At 44.9% G+C, this 15,285-nt stretch overlaps 2 protein-coding genes across 5 annotated transcripts in view; one reads left to right on the top strand and one right to left on the bottom strand.

The window, feature by feature from the left end:
- The window catches only part of lama2 (laminin, alpha 2), a 303,798-nt gene that overhangs the window by 206,746 nt on the left and 81,767 nt on the right, over positions 1–15,285 (bottom strand). For all 4 annotated transcript variants that reach the window (XM_089118335.1, XM_089118333.1, XM_089118331.1 and 1 more), the window contains exons 7-10: positions 14,722–14,839; positions 12,035–12,213; positions 10,919–11,018; positions 7,789–7,949 (exon numbers count right to left, since the gene is read on the bottom strand). In XM_089118335.1, the coding sequence (XP_088974461.1) occupies positions 7,789–7,949; positions 10,919–11,018; positions 12,035–12,213; positions 14,722–14,839 (558 nt within the window). The remainder of the gene's footprint in view (positions 1–7,788; positions 7,950–10,918; positions 11,019–12,034; positions 12,214–14,721; positions 14,840–15,285) is intronic.
- On the top strand, positions 990–5,672 carry LOC120476531 (uncharacterized). Its single transcript, XM_089118336.1, has 2 exons — positions 990–2,314; positions 5,622–5,672. The coding sequence occupies exons 1-2, from the start codon at positions 1,184–1,186 to the stop codon at positions 5,622–5,624; spliced, it is 1,134 nt and encodes a 377-aa protein (XP_088974462.1). The 5' UTR covers positions 990–1,183; the 3' UTR covers positions 5,625–5,672.

Below are 15,285 nucleotides of genomic sequence, written 5' to 3'. Positions count from 1 at the left end.
ATGCAGCTTATTGTGTTTGTGTCTATTTTCTGTCACTATGCAGGCTCTTTTATTGTATTTGACAGTGTAAACATCCCAATATCCCAACCTAAACCATCTTCCCGTGCCCCTGCTAGCAGTAAAAAAAAAATACTGAGTAAGAAAATATTTGTAAAAGTGTTTCCTACATGAATAAAAGTAACTTGTCCTCCTTTGTTTCGCCTCTCACCAGTTCCTTGTTCTTCTTAGTATTTGTTTTAATGAGCTTATCAGTCCCTCCAGAAAAACGCGATTATGCGATCGCTGAATTCAATGCAAAATCAGCCAAAGTCCGCATATTTATGCCGGGGCTGCATTTTTTCAAATACGCCGCACTTTCGCCGCATAAATTGCAGATTTCCGTGCAAAATATGCAGGGTTTGCATAATTTCATAATCCTCGCATTTTCGTTGCAAAAAAGTCACATGTATCTTAGCAGAAAGTTGAAAAATGTTGCGTTTGCTTCACACAAGAGCAGCCATTTCCCCCTGTTTCCATGGGAACGTTATGAAGTGACGCAATTACGCGACGCCAGACAGACTCACGGAGGCGATTGACATCTCACAAATCCAACTCGTATAACTGTCAGTGTGTCACACGTTCTACCGTCACATCGTTACTTAATAAACAACATAAGATAAAAGAAGTAGCATCAAACAGAAATTACCCGCACACATGCAGAGAGTTCAACAGGGAGCGCACAGCTCTTAAAGGGGCCACACCTTATTTACACTCTGTGGTAGGGGGGCGTGGTTTTCGCGGCGTCTGTAGTGAGAGACGAGTCAATGAGCTGCGCGGAGAGTAAGTAGGTCAAGTGCAAATGATGAACAGCTGTGTCTATTTGCAGTGATTGGAGCGGGGAGACCGTAAAGGCCGCAGACTGGGAGAGAGGAGGGAGAGAGAAACTGACTGGAACTCGTGCCCGTGCTGTGAGGTTGACCCTAGAACCGGATGGTTATCAACGTGGAAAGAGTTTTTGTGAATGACTTGTGCTGTAGCTGCGCTACGGTGAATGCGCTGTGTGCGCGCCTTTTTTTTGTTTGTACGATTCTGAGTAATAAAACAGTACGAGTTCCAGTTTCGCCGATCCTGTCTCCTTCTTCACCCCTAACTGAACTGTATTACACTGGTGCCGAAACCCGGGAAGAAGGAGACCGCCGTCGCCATGTCGAGCCCGTCAGGTTCGCCGTTTACGGAGATTATTCAATCACTCGCGGCCATGCAGAGGGAACAACATCAAGCCCTGCTGTCCTTTAAGGAAGAACACGAGCAGCGCTTCCAGGCGCTGCTTCAAGGACAGCAGGAGGACCGCGAGTTGTTCCGGAGCTGTTTCGACCAGGGGGCTGCGGCCACCCCCGCTACAACATCGGCCGCGGCACTCTCGGTGTCAAGGATGGGTCCCGAGGATGAACCGGAGGCGTTCCTGGACCTGTTCGAGAGGACAGCTGAGGCCCGGGGGTGGCCCAAAACAGACTGGCCGCTGCGACTCATCCCACTTCTATCAGGGGAGTCGCAGCTCGCCGCCCACCAACTGCCAGTCTCCAGTCTCCTGGTCTACCAAGATCTACGGCGCGCCATTCTGCAGCGGGTCGGCCGGTCGGCGGAACAACATCGTCAGCGGTTCCGTTCCCTGACTCTGGAGGAGGCCGGTCGGCCCTTCGTGATGGCGCAACAGCTCCGGGACTCCTGCCGTAAATGGCTGGTGGCCGAGGGAAGGGACGTCGGGACAATCGTCGACCTGGTGGTTCTGGAGCAGTTCATCACGAGGCTTCCCAAGAAAACAGCTCAATGGGTCCAGTGCCACCGTCCGACGTCCCTGGACCAAGCCATCCAACTGGCGGAAGATCACATGGTGGCGTGCTCGGGGGTCGGCGAACCCCTTCCATCTGCCTCTCTCTCCCACTCTTTTTTCTCCCCCTCCCCAGTCTCTCTCTCGTCCCCCTCTGGAAAAACTATTCCTTCTCCCAGGTCTCGGGGTGGGCCGGCGCCCAGGCTCGCGCCGCGATGGAGATCCGGCGGCCAGAGGGACTCCCCGTCGGCCGGGAGGATGACGGAAGGGGGGACACCGGGCGGGGGATTCCCCTCCCCGGCTCCGGTCGTTGCGCTCTCCCCACACCAATCCCTTGCCCCACTTCCCGCCGCTGGGACAGCGGGAAAGCCCGGGCCGGCCTGTTGGCGCTGTGGGGATCCGGGACACTTTATTGATCGCTGTCCGGTGATGGAGGTGGGGACGCTGGTCCGGGTCCCCGACGCGCCAAGGGCCGCCCCCGATCAAGCTGGCTTGTACCAGATACCCGTGAGTATCAAGGGGGGTACTTATCAGGCTTTGGTGGATTCCGGATGTAACCAAACCTCAATTCATCAAAGCCTGATTCGATCTGGGGCATTGGATAACAGCCGCATGGTTAAGGTACGGTGTGTGCACGGGGTCGTGGTGAGTTATCCCTTAATGCCGGTAAAAATTTTATTCCGGGGTCAAAAGCATAGTGTGGAGGTGGCAGTTAACCCGCACCTCCGGCATCCGCTAATTTTGGGTACGGATTGGCCGGGCTTTACGAATTTGTTGAAATTTTTATGTGCGGGTGCCGCTCGGGGAAAAAAACAGCGGGGGAAGACAGCGTTGGTGCAGGTGGGAGACACTGTACCGGGACCTCTGGGCACTGCGGCGGGGGAACAGAGCGCGTCAGAGGGAAATATTCTCTCTGAGCGCGATGATTTTCCCTTGGAGCAGTCCCAGGATGAGACGCTCAAACATGCGTTTGATAAGGTCCAGTCCATCGACGGACGGCGGCTCCACCCGCACCAACCGCTCTCTTACCCCTATTTTTGCATAATTAAAGATAGGTTGTATCGGGTGGCCCGAGACGCCCAGACAAATGAGGATACAACCCAGTTATTGGTACCAAAGAGCCGTCGGGAAATGCTTTTCCAGGCGGCTCACTGTAATCCGATGGCCGGTCATTTAGGGCAAACGGCGACACTAAACCGTCTCATGGCCGATTCTTTTGGCCGGGCATTCACGAGAACGTGCGCAGGTGGTGCGCGTCTTGTCGCGAATGTCAGCTGGTTAATCCACCGGCCACTCCAAAAGCACCCTTGTGCCCCCTTCCACTGATGCAGGTCCCCTTCGAGCGAATTGGCATGGACCTCATCGGGCCATTAGAACGGTCAGCACGAGGGCATCGTTTTGCGTTAGTCTTAGTGGACTACGCAACACGATACCCGGAGGCAGTTCCGCTTCGCAATATCTCAGCTAAGAGTGTCGCAAGCGCGCTGTTTTCTTTAATCTCCCGGGTGGGGGTCCCGAAAGAGATCCTCACCGATCAGGGCACGGCGTTTATGTCAAAGACAATACGCGAACTTTACGAGTTGTTAGGCATTAAATCGATTCGCACCAGCGTCTATCACCCACAAACGGATGGTCTGGTCGAACGGTTTAATCGGACGTTAAAAGCCATGATTCGTAAGTTCGTTCACGAAGACGCCAAAAATTGGGATAAGTGGCTAGAACCCCTGTTGTTTGCTGTACGCGAGGTCCCCCAAGCCTCCACGGGGTTTTCCCCTTTCGAGCTTCTTTTCGGTCGTCAACCCCGTGGGGTGTTGGATGTACTGAAGGAGACTTGGGAGGACGGACCATCCGCTAGCAAAAACGAAATTCAGTATGTCCTGGACCTGAGAACGAAACTTCACACTTTGGGGCGGCTATCTTTGGAGAATTTGTTACAGGCCCAGGACAGACAGAGACAGCAATATAATAGGGGGGCTAGACTTCGTCAATTTGCACCGGGAGATAAGGTCCTGGTATTACTTCCCACGTCCAGTTCGAAATTACTCGCAAAGTGGCAAGGGCCCTTTGAGGTCACACGGCGGGTTGGGGATCTCAACTATGAGGTAGTGCGAACAGATAGGGGCGGGGGACGTCAGATTTACCACCTCAACCTGCTTAAAAAATGGGTTGAGGCTGAGGCAGTGATGCTGGCGACGGTGGTAGGTGGAGAGGAGGACCTCGGGCCAGAAGCGAATATCAAACACCATTCCTTCGCTCTGGCTCCCTCTGGCGACCACCTCTCACCCTCGCAGCTCACTGACATTAAGAATTTACAAACAGAGTTTGCGGATGTGTTCTCGCCCCTACCTGGCCGAACGAATCTCATTCAGCACCACGTTGAGACTGATCCGGGGGCCGTAGTACGTTGCCGCCCGTATCGTTTACCGGAACACAAAAAAAAAGTGGTTCAAGACGAATTAGAGACAATGCTGGACCTGGGGGTAATAGAGGAATCCAACAGTGACTGGGCAAGCCCGATAGTTTTAGTCCCGAAACCTGACGGCTCGGTTCGGTTCTGTGTGGATTATAGAAAGGTGAACGCGGTGTCTAAGTTTGATGCTTATCCAATGCCGAGGATTGACGAATTGCTTGATCGGCTTGGTTCCGCTCGATTTTATTCGACACTGGATTTAACAAAGGGATATTGGCAGATCCCCTTATCTCCAATGTCCAAAGAAAAAACAGCTTTTACCACGCCGTTTGGATTACACCAATTTGTCACGCTTCCGTTCGGGTTGTTCGGGGCACCGGCGACTTTTCAGCGTTTGATGGACAGAATTCTCCGGCCGCATGCTGCATATGCCGCTGCTTACTTGGATGACATCATCATCTATAGTAATGATTGGCAGCGTCATATGCAGTATTTGCGTGCTGTCCTGAAAACGCTGAGAAGAGCTGGGCTCACGGCCAACCCGAAGAAGTGTGCAATTGGGCGGGTGGAAGTAAAGTATCTGGGGTTCCACTTGGGACATGGACAGGTGCGTCCCCAAATTGATAAGACAGCTGCAGTTGCAACCTGTCCAAGTCCGAAGACCAAAAAGGAGGTTAGGCAGTTCCTGGGGCTGGCGGGATATTATAGACGGTTTGTACCTAACTATTCGGACCTCGCTAGCCCGCTGACTGACCTAACTAAAAAGGGTGCTCCAGATACGATTCAGTGGACGGAGCAGTGCCAGCGGGCTTTTACCCAGATAAAGGCTGCTCTGTGCGGCGGCCCGCTTTTGCATGCTCCTGACTTTTCTCTCCCTTTCATCCTACAGACGGACGCGTCGGACAGGGGTTTGGGCGCGGTCCTGTCCCAGGAGGTGGGGGGGAGGAACGGCCGGTGCTGTACATCAGTCGGAAGCTTTCGAAGAGAGAGACGATGTACAGCACCATTGAGAAGGAGTGTTTGGCCATACGGTGGGCTGTCCTCACCCTCCGCTACTACCTCCTGGGCCGGGAGTTCACCCTGTGTTCGGACCACGCGCCCCTCCAATGGCTCCACCGCATGAAAGATACCAACGCGCGGATCACCCGGTGGTATTTGGCGTTACAACCTTTTAAGTTTCAGGTGGTCCACAGGCCGGGGACGCAGATGGCGGTGGCCGACTTCCTCTCCAGGAGGGGGGGGGGAGGCTGCAGGCCGGACGGTTCCCCGGCCTGAGTCGGGCGGTGGGGGTATGTGGTAGGGGGGCGTGGTTTTCGCGGCGTCTGTAGTGAGAGACGAGTCAATGAGCTGCGCGGAGAGTAAGTAGGTCAAGTGCAAATGATGAACAGCTGTGTCTATTTGCAGTGATTGGAGCGGGGAGACCGTAAAGGCCGCAGACTGGGAGAGAGGAGGGAGAGAGAAACTGACTGGAACTCGTGCCCGTGCTGTGAGGTTGACCCTAGAACCGGATGGTTATCAACGTGGAAAGAGTTTTTGTGAATGACTTGTGCTGTAGCTGCGCTACGGTGAATGCGCTGTGTGCGCGCCTTTTTTTTGTTTGTACGATTCTGAGTAATAAAACAGTACGAGTTCCAGTTTCGCCGATCCTGTCTCCTTCTTCACCCCTAACTGAACTGTATTACACACTCGTTACAGTCTGAAATAAAACAAGATGAGAAATTAAATATTCCCAGCACTTTCTATGATGTAGTGTGCTTGCTTATCAAAGGAAGTAATAAGAAATGACTCTTACATTAGCCTAGTGAGAACAGGATGTTGGGCGAATCACTTTTTTTCTCTTTTTCATCAAACCGCAATTTTTGCAAGTTCCCTCAATTTTTGCAAATTCCTGCAATTTCATTGCATAAAATGGCATAAATATCCAGCATATTCCATCGCATTTTTAAAGAAAACGGGCCGCGTAATCAGTCAATTTTTGCCCGCAACAATCACAAAAAAACTCTGCGTTTTTCTGGAAGGACTGAATACTATTATGGTAAATGTTATATATAAATCGCACATTTTTTCACAAATTTTTGGAAATGACCACCACAAAATCAGTCATTTTGATCGCAAAAATCACAAAAAAAAAACTCGTGAAATCCTGGAGGGACTGGCTTATGAACATCTATCAATGATTTTATACTCGTCATATGTATCAAAATAGTTCAGGAACACAGATTTGCATGCACAAACAACACAACCACAACCTACAAGCCCAACGGATCACACTGACCTCCATGAAACCATTTATCAAAAAATCCAATCAATACATATTGTACGTCAAATTTAACATGACAGAAGGAATCAGAGGGGTACATTTCTAGAGCACATAATTCAGAAGTAATGACAGTGGCGGTTCTACTTTGAATTACACCCAGGGCAAGACCACCTTCGAGCGAATCAGAGATTATTTAGAAAATAGAAAATTGTACTTTGCATATTATAGGCTACTGTAAAAACACATAATTAAAGTTCATTTAAGTTGATCATTATGAAAATTATTTTCATTTCATGAATATAGTGACCAAAATGATCACACGGTTCAAAAAAAAATGTTCAAAAAGCCTAATACGCAATGAAATCAATTCACCAAGTTAATAACATTAAATATTTGTTTTAAAGGAGTCTTTTATGTTACCTACTAAACTTAAAAAAAGGTTTAAATCTTTTAAAATCATTTAAATCATCTCTATAAAAAGAATGAGTCAATAAAGATACATTCCAGACATTTATAATGCACAGTAGCTTATCTTTTATTATTAATAGTAAAATTCGGTCCGATTTCCCCATGGCTGTCGTTGCTATTCAATTCGACACAGAAGTGTTAGTAGCTAACGTATTTCCACCACAGAAAAACGCTTGCTGAAGCTCTGCTAAAAGATTTACTTACGGAGAAGAGAAAAACACACCCAGTGTTTGGGTGCACGTGCAATCCCATACTGAAAAGTTTATGAGCGCGCCTCCCATGTGCCTATTTGAAATAACGACTTAGAGCGCGCAAAAGATGCGATACGTGAACTGGATACCCCCTTGACATCGCTTCTGTTCTGTGAGCGGCTCATTCTCAGCAAGCAGGGGCGCCATTGCCAATAATTGAATCGAAATGATAAAAAATAGAAAACCTTTGTGGCACAGAGGATTTGTTTTTAACTGCTCGTGCCGCCCCCCATGTGACATGAAGAAATGCCGCCCCGGGCAACTGCCCGGTTCGCCCGTGCCTAAAACCGCTACTGAGTAATGAGATAACTTTCTACACAAGTACAATGTTTAACTTTTGACCATATGGGCTGCCACAGACTCAGAAGCAAAATATAATTAGTATACAAGTATCTATTCTAAGATAATACCAAATAATCAAATTAGACAAAGTGTAATTCATTTCTAAAAAAAAAAATCGTCTGCTATTTCAATACCATTCCCATGATATATGTACTCATACTGTATATGATATATGTACTCGTAGTAGCGTCCAACCCTATGTTGTAGTATTACTGCACCAGAGTGAGGCCGATGGTGAAATGTGCCGTACCTTACACACACAGGGCAGCTGGCAAGGATCCTGGTTAACGCTGCCCTCACTACTGCATTCACATCGCTCACACACGGGGAATCCTGTGTATCCGAACGCACACTTGTCACACTTCTCACCTGTGTAGCCCTGCTTACAGATGCACGAGCCCACGGCCAAATCTGCCACAGACAAGAAAACAGCATTACTGCAACAGCTACCTCTCAACACACACACACGGACACACACACACACACACACACAAGCACACACATGGACACATGGACACAGTGTTGTGTTGTTGAGTTGTTGTGTTGTTGAGTTGAGTTGTGTTGTGTTGTTGAGTTGAGTTGTATTGTGTTGTAGAGTCGAGTCGAGTCGAGTCGAGTCGTGTCGTCGAGTCGTGTCGTTGAGTTGTGTTGAGTTGTATTGTGTTGTAGAGTTGAGTTGAGTTGAGTTGAGTTGAGTTGAGTTGTGTTGTGTTGTGTTGTTGAGTTGAGTTGTTGAGTTGAGTTGTGTTGTAGAGTTGAGTCGAGTTGAGTTGTGTTGTGTTGTTGAGTTGTATTGTGTTGTAGAGTTGAGTTGTGTTGTGTTGTTGAGTTGAGTTATATTGTGTTGTGTTGTAGAGTTGAGTTGTGTTGTGTTGTTGAGTTGAGTTGTGTTGTAGAGTTGAGTCGAGTTGTGTTGTGTTGTTGAGTTGTGTTGAGTTGTGTTGTTGAGTTGAGTTGAGTTGTAGAGTTGAGTCGAGTTGAGTTGTGTTGTAGAGTTGAGTCGAGTTGTGTTGAGTTGTGTTGAGTTGTGTTGTTGAGTTGAGTTGAGTTGTGTTGTTGAGTTGAGTTGAGTTGAGTTGTGTTGAGTTGAGTTGAGTTGTGTTGTAGAGTTGAGTCGAGTTGAGTTGAGTTGTGTTGTAGAGTTGAGTCGAGTTGAGTTGTGTTGTGTTGTTGAGTTGAGTTGTATTGTGTTGTGTTGTAGAGTTGAGTTGTGTTGTGTTGTTGAGTTGAATTGAGTTGTGTTGTTGAATTGAGTTGTTGAGTTGAGTTGTGTTGTAGAGTTGAGTTGAGTAGAGTTGTGTTGTGTTGTAGAGTTGAGTTGTGTTGAGTTGTGTTGTGTTGTTGAGTTGAGTTGAGTTGAGTTGAGTTGTGTTGAGTTGTTGAGTTGTTGAGTTGAGTTGTGTTGTGTTGTAGAGTTGAGTTGTGTTGAGTTGTGTTGTGTTGTTGAGTTGAGTTGTGTTGAGTTGAGTTGTGTTGTTGAGTTGAGTTGAGTTGTGTTGAGTTGAGTTGAGTTGTGTTGTAGAGTTGAGTCGAGTTGTGTTGTGTTGTAGAGTTGAGTTGTGTTGAGTTGTGTTGTGTTGTTGAGTTGAGTTGTGTTGAGTTGAGTTGTGTTGTTGAGTTGAGTTGAGTTGAGTTGTGTTGAGTTGAGTTGTGTTGTGTTGTAGAGTTGAGTTGTGTTGAGTTGTGTTGTGTTGTTGAGTTGAGTTGAGTTGTGTTGAGTTGAGTTGAGTTGTGTTGTAGAGTTGAGTCGAGTTGTGTTGTGTTGTAGAGTTGAGTTGTGTTGAGTTGTGTTGTTGAGTTGAGTTGTGTTGAGTTGAGTTGTGTTGTTGAGTTGAGTTGAGTTGAGTTGTGTTGAGTTGAGTTGAGTTGTGTTGTAGAGTTGAGTCGAGTTGAGTTGTGTTGTGTTGTTGAGTTGAGTTGTGTTGAGTTGAGTTGAGTTGTGTTGAGTTGTGTTGTGTTGTTGAGTTGAGTTGTGTTGAGTTGAGTTGAGTTGTGTTGTTGAGTTGAGTTGAGTTGTGTTGAGTTGAGTTGAGTTGTGTTGTAGAGTTGAGTCGAGTTGTGTTGTGTTGTAGAGTTGAGTTGTGTTGAGTTGTGTTGTGTTGTTGAGTTGAGTTGTGTTGAGTTGAGTTGTGTTGTTGAGTTGAGTTGAGTTGAGTTGTGTTGAGTTGAGTTGAGTTGTGTTGTAGAGTTGAGTCGAGTTGAGTTGAGTTGTGTTGTAGAGATGAGTCGAGTTGAGTTGTGTTGTGTTGTTGAGTTGAGTTGTATTGTGTTGTGTTGTAGAGTTGAGTTGTGTTGTGTTGTTGAGTTGAATTGAGTTGTGTTGTTGAATTGAGTTGTTGAGTTGAGTTGTGTTGTAGAGTTGAGTTGAGTAGAGTTGTGTTGTGTTGTAGAGTTGAGTTGTGTTGAGTTGTGTTGTGTTGTTGAGTTGAGTTGAGTTGAGTTGTGTTGAGTTGTTGAGTTGAGTTGTGTTGTGTTGTGTTGTAGAGTTGAGTTGTGTTGAGTTGTGTTGTGTTGTAGAGTTGAGTTGTGTTGAGTTGAGTTGTGTTGTTGAGTTGAGTTGAGTTGTGTTGAGTTGAGTTGAGTTGTGTTGTAGAGTTGAGTAGAGTTGTGTTGTGTTGTAGAGTTGAGTTGTGTTGAGTTGTGTTGTGTTGTTGAGTTGAGTTGTGTTGAGTTGAGTTGTGTTGTTGAGTTGAGTTGAGTTGTGTTGAGTTGAGTTGTGTTGTAGAGTTGAGTCGAGTTGAGTTGAGTTGTGTTGTAGAGTTGAGTCGAGTTGAGTTGTGTTGTGTTGTTGAGTTGAGTTGTATTGTGTTGTGTTGTAGAGTTGAGTTGTGTTGTGTTGTTGAGTTGAATTGAGTTGTGTTGTTGAATTGAGTTGTTGAGTTGAGTTGTGTTGTAGAGTTGAGTTGAGTAGAGTTGTGTTGTGTTGTAGAGTTGAGTTGTGTTGAGTTGTGTTGTTGAGTTAAATTGAGTTGTGTTGTTGAATTGAGTTGTTGAGTTGTTGAGTTGAGTTGTGTTGTAGAGTTGAGTTGAGTAGAGTTGAGTTGTGTTGTAGAGTTGAGTCGAGTTGAGTTGTGTTGTGAGTTAAGTTGTGTTGTAGAGTTGTGTTGAGTTGTGTTGTGCTGTGTTGAGTTGTTGTGTTGAGTTGTGTTGTAGAGTTGAGTTGTGTTGTGTTGTGTTGTGAGTTGAGTTGTGTTGTAGAGTTGAGTTGAGTTGTGTTGAATTGTGTTTTGTTGTTGAGTTGAGTTGTGTTGTAGAGTTGAGTTGAGTTGAGTTGTGTTGAGTTGTGTTGAATTGTGTTGTGTTGTGAGTTGAGTTGTGTTGTAGAGTTGAGTTGAGTTGTGTTGAATTGTGTTGTAGAGTTGAGTTGAGTTGTGTTGTACCTTTGGTGGCCTGACTCTCATCTGCAACACACGCGGAGTGAAGTGAACCTCTCATATCACAGGAGCAGGGTCTGCAGGGCCAGCGCTCGTCTGGACGCACCTGTGGACATATGAAAACAAACACTTGCCTTTAAAGTGATGCTGATGACCCATGGAAACCCAAGTCTAGTGTAGCGTAAGGCCTCATTCTAACAGAGATATTCAGACTATCTTGAATGCAAGGCAGCGCACGTTTTTGAATGTCCGGTGTGTTTGAATAGTTCAACACAGAACTGTACGAAAAATGTCTAAAAGCATGGAAAACGCTTCGGTTACGACTGTAACCCCGGTTCCCTGAAGAGGGAACGAGACGCTGCGTAGACTGACGCTAAGGGAACGCTTCGCGCGATGATGTATTGAAGCGCATGTAAAATCAGTCCAGTGGTGTGACGGGATGTCAGAGGCAGGTGACGTCATGAACCAGGAAACTATATAAGCCAGTTCAAACCCAGCTTCGTAAGGTCTGAAGAAGTCGCTTACAGGCACGTAGGAGATATGGCAGGTGACGCAACGTCTCGTTCCCTCTTCAGGGAACTGAGGTTACAGTCATAACTGAGGCGTTCCCTTTCAAGGGAACTAGTGTTGCGCCGATTGACGCCAAGGGAACGTCTATACCAGGCAGGTTAAGTAAATATAATGAATAGACGAATAGTGCATATAAATATACAGTATATATACCAAATGCTTCTTGCTTGTGTTCATTTCTCTAGCGAACTAACCTACCGTCACTAAATGCCTGAGGTGAATGTAATGCTACATGAGATATTATAGAGATATTATACACTCTATTCTCAAGCTGTTTTATACGCTGATTTCACAGCCGTGCTTTCGATTTCTTGCTTGAAATCAGCGTATTGTCCATATTTAACCCAGACATGGAAACAATCCAGCATCTTTTTATGTGTAGGAGTAGGAATAAAAAATGTCCTCCATAACATTAAAAATTAAAGAGCTGGGGCTTAGCACACTGTCAATTTCACAATGTTTGTTTTGCCCCTGAAAAAATTTGCTTTCATAAGTAGCATATGAACAATGAGGACCAAACCATTTCTGAGACAGGAAACAGAGAAAACTCACCCCACTTGGTCTGTAGTATCCGTCTACGCATGATTGACAGTTAATTCCTCCTGTGTTGTCAGAGCAACCAAGGCAGACTCCGCCCCCCTCATAGGCTCCATTAGTGTTCAAACTCAGCTTAGCATCGGCCACGGTCTGATTATAATAACATTCCTCTGATTTACCGTGGCAGTTACACTCTGGCAAATAAACACATCACACAATGATACAACATAAGAAAAGCGGTACAGTTTAACAACCTGCTCCTCCTGACGAATTAAAATACTGCAATACCACATGAGGAAGAGTTGAATGTTGGTACCATAGATATCCATAATAAGGCTAGATGTCTTACGGCGGAGTCTCTATCGTCATCACCGTCGGCCATCTTGTCACAGGTAAGCTTTCTGGCGGGCTCTGTGGTTCCTGATGTAAGATGAGTGATCAGCACGAACACAAATACTCTTATCTCGGTGAAATCTTGACGGATTTACAAACGGTTTGGTTTTTTACATTACATTATTCACCATTTGAAAATCGTTCGAAAATTGAGCAAGTTATGGTTATTTTAAAAATACAAGCACCATTAAAATAATGTTACGAGTGAGCAAGCTGCCTGTGACAAGATGGCCGCCAGGTGCGGATGTTGACCTCCATTGGCCAGCAGTGCAAACGAGACATATCCCAGACAGCAAACTGACATTGAATCAACGTGGAAACGACGTCTCTCATGACATCGAAACAACGTTGATCTGGCATTGTTTTGCTCATCGAATTAACGTTGAACCAACGTCAGACGCGGCATTCTTCAAAGCTAAATGAAAATCGAAAATTGGTTTGCTTTCATGAAACAACGTTGATTTCAAGTTGATTTTCCGTTAGTTTTGAAAGAATGACGTTGACGTCTGACGTTGGTTCAACGTTAATTCGATGAGCAAAACAATGTCGGATCAACGTTGTTTCGATGTCATGTTTCCACGTTGATTCAATGTCAGTTTGCTATCTGAGATAGCTTTTATTATCTATGGTTGGTACCATGTGTGCTAATAATCACACCAACAGCACCACAGTAGGAATAAGAAATGTGAAGCTAATACAGAGTAATATTTCCACCACAATATGGACGTTTACTCATTTAGCAGACACACGTATGCATAGCGACTTCCAGTCAAGCTTTACATTGAGTCTTCCCTGAGGATCCTGTTCATTGCACGAATCACTGGGATTGACCTTATAATGGAAGAATCCAAATAAAATGTATTTCTCATTATAATAAGACGTGTTAATGAAAGGTTGTGTAATTAAGTAATCACAGACATGCTGATAAATCAGGTCAATGAACAACAAAAACAGAGTCCCTTCTTATTTCTTACACCATAAATTCAGAATCTGCCATTTCTAGTCCAAAATAGATGTCCAAATCTCTTACTAATTCACAAATATCCTGTGAAAACTAGTAGCAATAGTAGGAACTTGGGCCATATCTGAGAAGTTACTGTAGTAACAAGAAGTTTGAGTGATGTTGCTTTAATACAATTTATAAAACGGTTAGTTCGAATCTTTGATTCTGATTGGTCAAGAGCTGTGCTTTATTCACGATAACACACGGCTATGACGCTTCACCCAACGGTTCCATAGACATATACACTAGACCTCACCTTGGGGTTCTAAGCATGCGTCAAAACCGCCGCCATCTTGGAACAGGGGTCTTGTCATCGGAAGTAGCTAGGTAACGCTGCTATCTCTGCTTTTACTTCGAATTCATTGATGGTGGAGGACTTTTGTGCAACGTATGATGTTCACGGATGAAATCTGAACTAGGAAGAATGTTTAAAAAAAAAAAAAATTCTTTCTGTAATCAATGATAAATACATGTCCAAATACAAACCAAAAAAACAAGAAAAATCGCATTCATGATGATTAATGGTGATTTACTGTGTCTACTACATTGACGCAGATGCATTAAAGTGGAGGGGCTCCCCTGTTTCAAGATGGCGGCTCTATTGACGCATTCGTTCCAATGAACTGCCGTATCCAAGGTGAGGTCTAGTGTATATGTCTATGCAACGGTTCTATTGATCGCTGCGCAACACTGCGGTTCCAATGTTGTTTTTATTTGAACTTTCATGCATGTTACACATTGGAGCGTTGTTGCTGTTCACGCTCAGGGACTATTTTTTCTAGCGGAAGGAAGGCTTTTAGTGATTTTACTTCAAGAAAGTTGCACTAATAGATTGTTTTTTACTTTAATATTGTGTGGCAACCGTTTTATAAAAGCAATAAGGTACTCGAGGCAAGTGCTGTATCGTGAATAAGTAACGGCTGAAGGGGTTACTCTGCTTCGCGTCATGCTTATTCACGACTCTCGTAACTTATTGCTTACATGTTTAATTGAGTAACTTATGTATAAGACACAATGTTGCTGATTAATTTGTCCATTTCTAAAAATGATTCCAAACTCAGACACAGTCACATTGACAACACACATTAGCAGTGTTTTGTTCCTGAATGTTTTAACAAATCGGTTGAGGGAATGATTCAATGACTTCACAGTGTCTCTTGAAAAAAAACAAAAACTGTTGCATAATTTTCATTACTATGTATTAACTTTTACATAGTGTGACTATAACGTGAATAAGATGCAATATAACATGGACTGATGCTCCTAATGATCAGTAATCCAGCATGCTCATTTCTGGGCCTCTTACTTTCACAGACGTGGCGCGTGAGGAAGGTTCCCGCCATCCAGGGTTTCTGGTTGTAACCAGGGCAACAGCGGTCACAGCTCTCCCCACAAGTGTTGTGTTCACACTCACAGCTAAATTTCTGACATTAAAAACCAAACAGTCAATCAAAGCAACTGTGAGCCATTCAGAAGGCATTGAGAATGCCTCAACAATTAAAACTCAACTTTAATTGGGATTTACACTGTGTATTTCCAAAAACAGATGACCAGTGTTTAAAATGATACCTACACAAACATTTATGTATTTAATCTTTATTTGTCAAACTTGTTTATTTTGATAAAGTCAGCTGAACAGAGAAAAACTAAACCTTCATTGACGTTTTGAAGACAAATATGAGGACACACACCACAAAATTATGTTCATATCAGGCACAAAAGCAACTATCTAGTTATTGATTTTTTTTTAAACTGCTGTGAGTGCATGGTTCATAAAGGCCAAAAGTGATTCGTTTCTAATTAACAAAGCTCAAGCAATAAACCTAATTAAAAGTGCACACAGGAACTCATTTTAGGATGTTAATTCTTC

The sequence above is a fragment of the Pimephales promelas genome, chromosome 13 (assembly GCF_988280905.1).
Source record: "Pimephales promelas chromosome 13, fPimPro1.hap1.1, whole genome shotgun sequence".
Classification (NCBI taxonomy): domain Eukaryota; kingdom Metazoa; phylum Chordata; class Actinopteri; order Cypriniformes; family Leuciscidae; genus Pimephales; species Pimephales promelas.
The sequence above is the reverse complement of the archived record's forward strand: the minus strand, read 5'-3'. Positions and strand labels throughout refer to the sequence as shown.

Excerpts from the sequence above, each read along its gene's own strand:
- LOC120476531 (XM_089118336.1), top strand. The coding sequence starts at position 1,184 with ATGTCGAGCCCGTCAGGTTCGCCGTTTACGGAGATTATTCAATCACTC.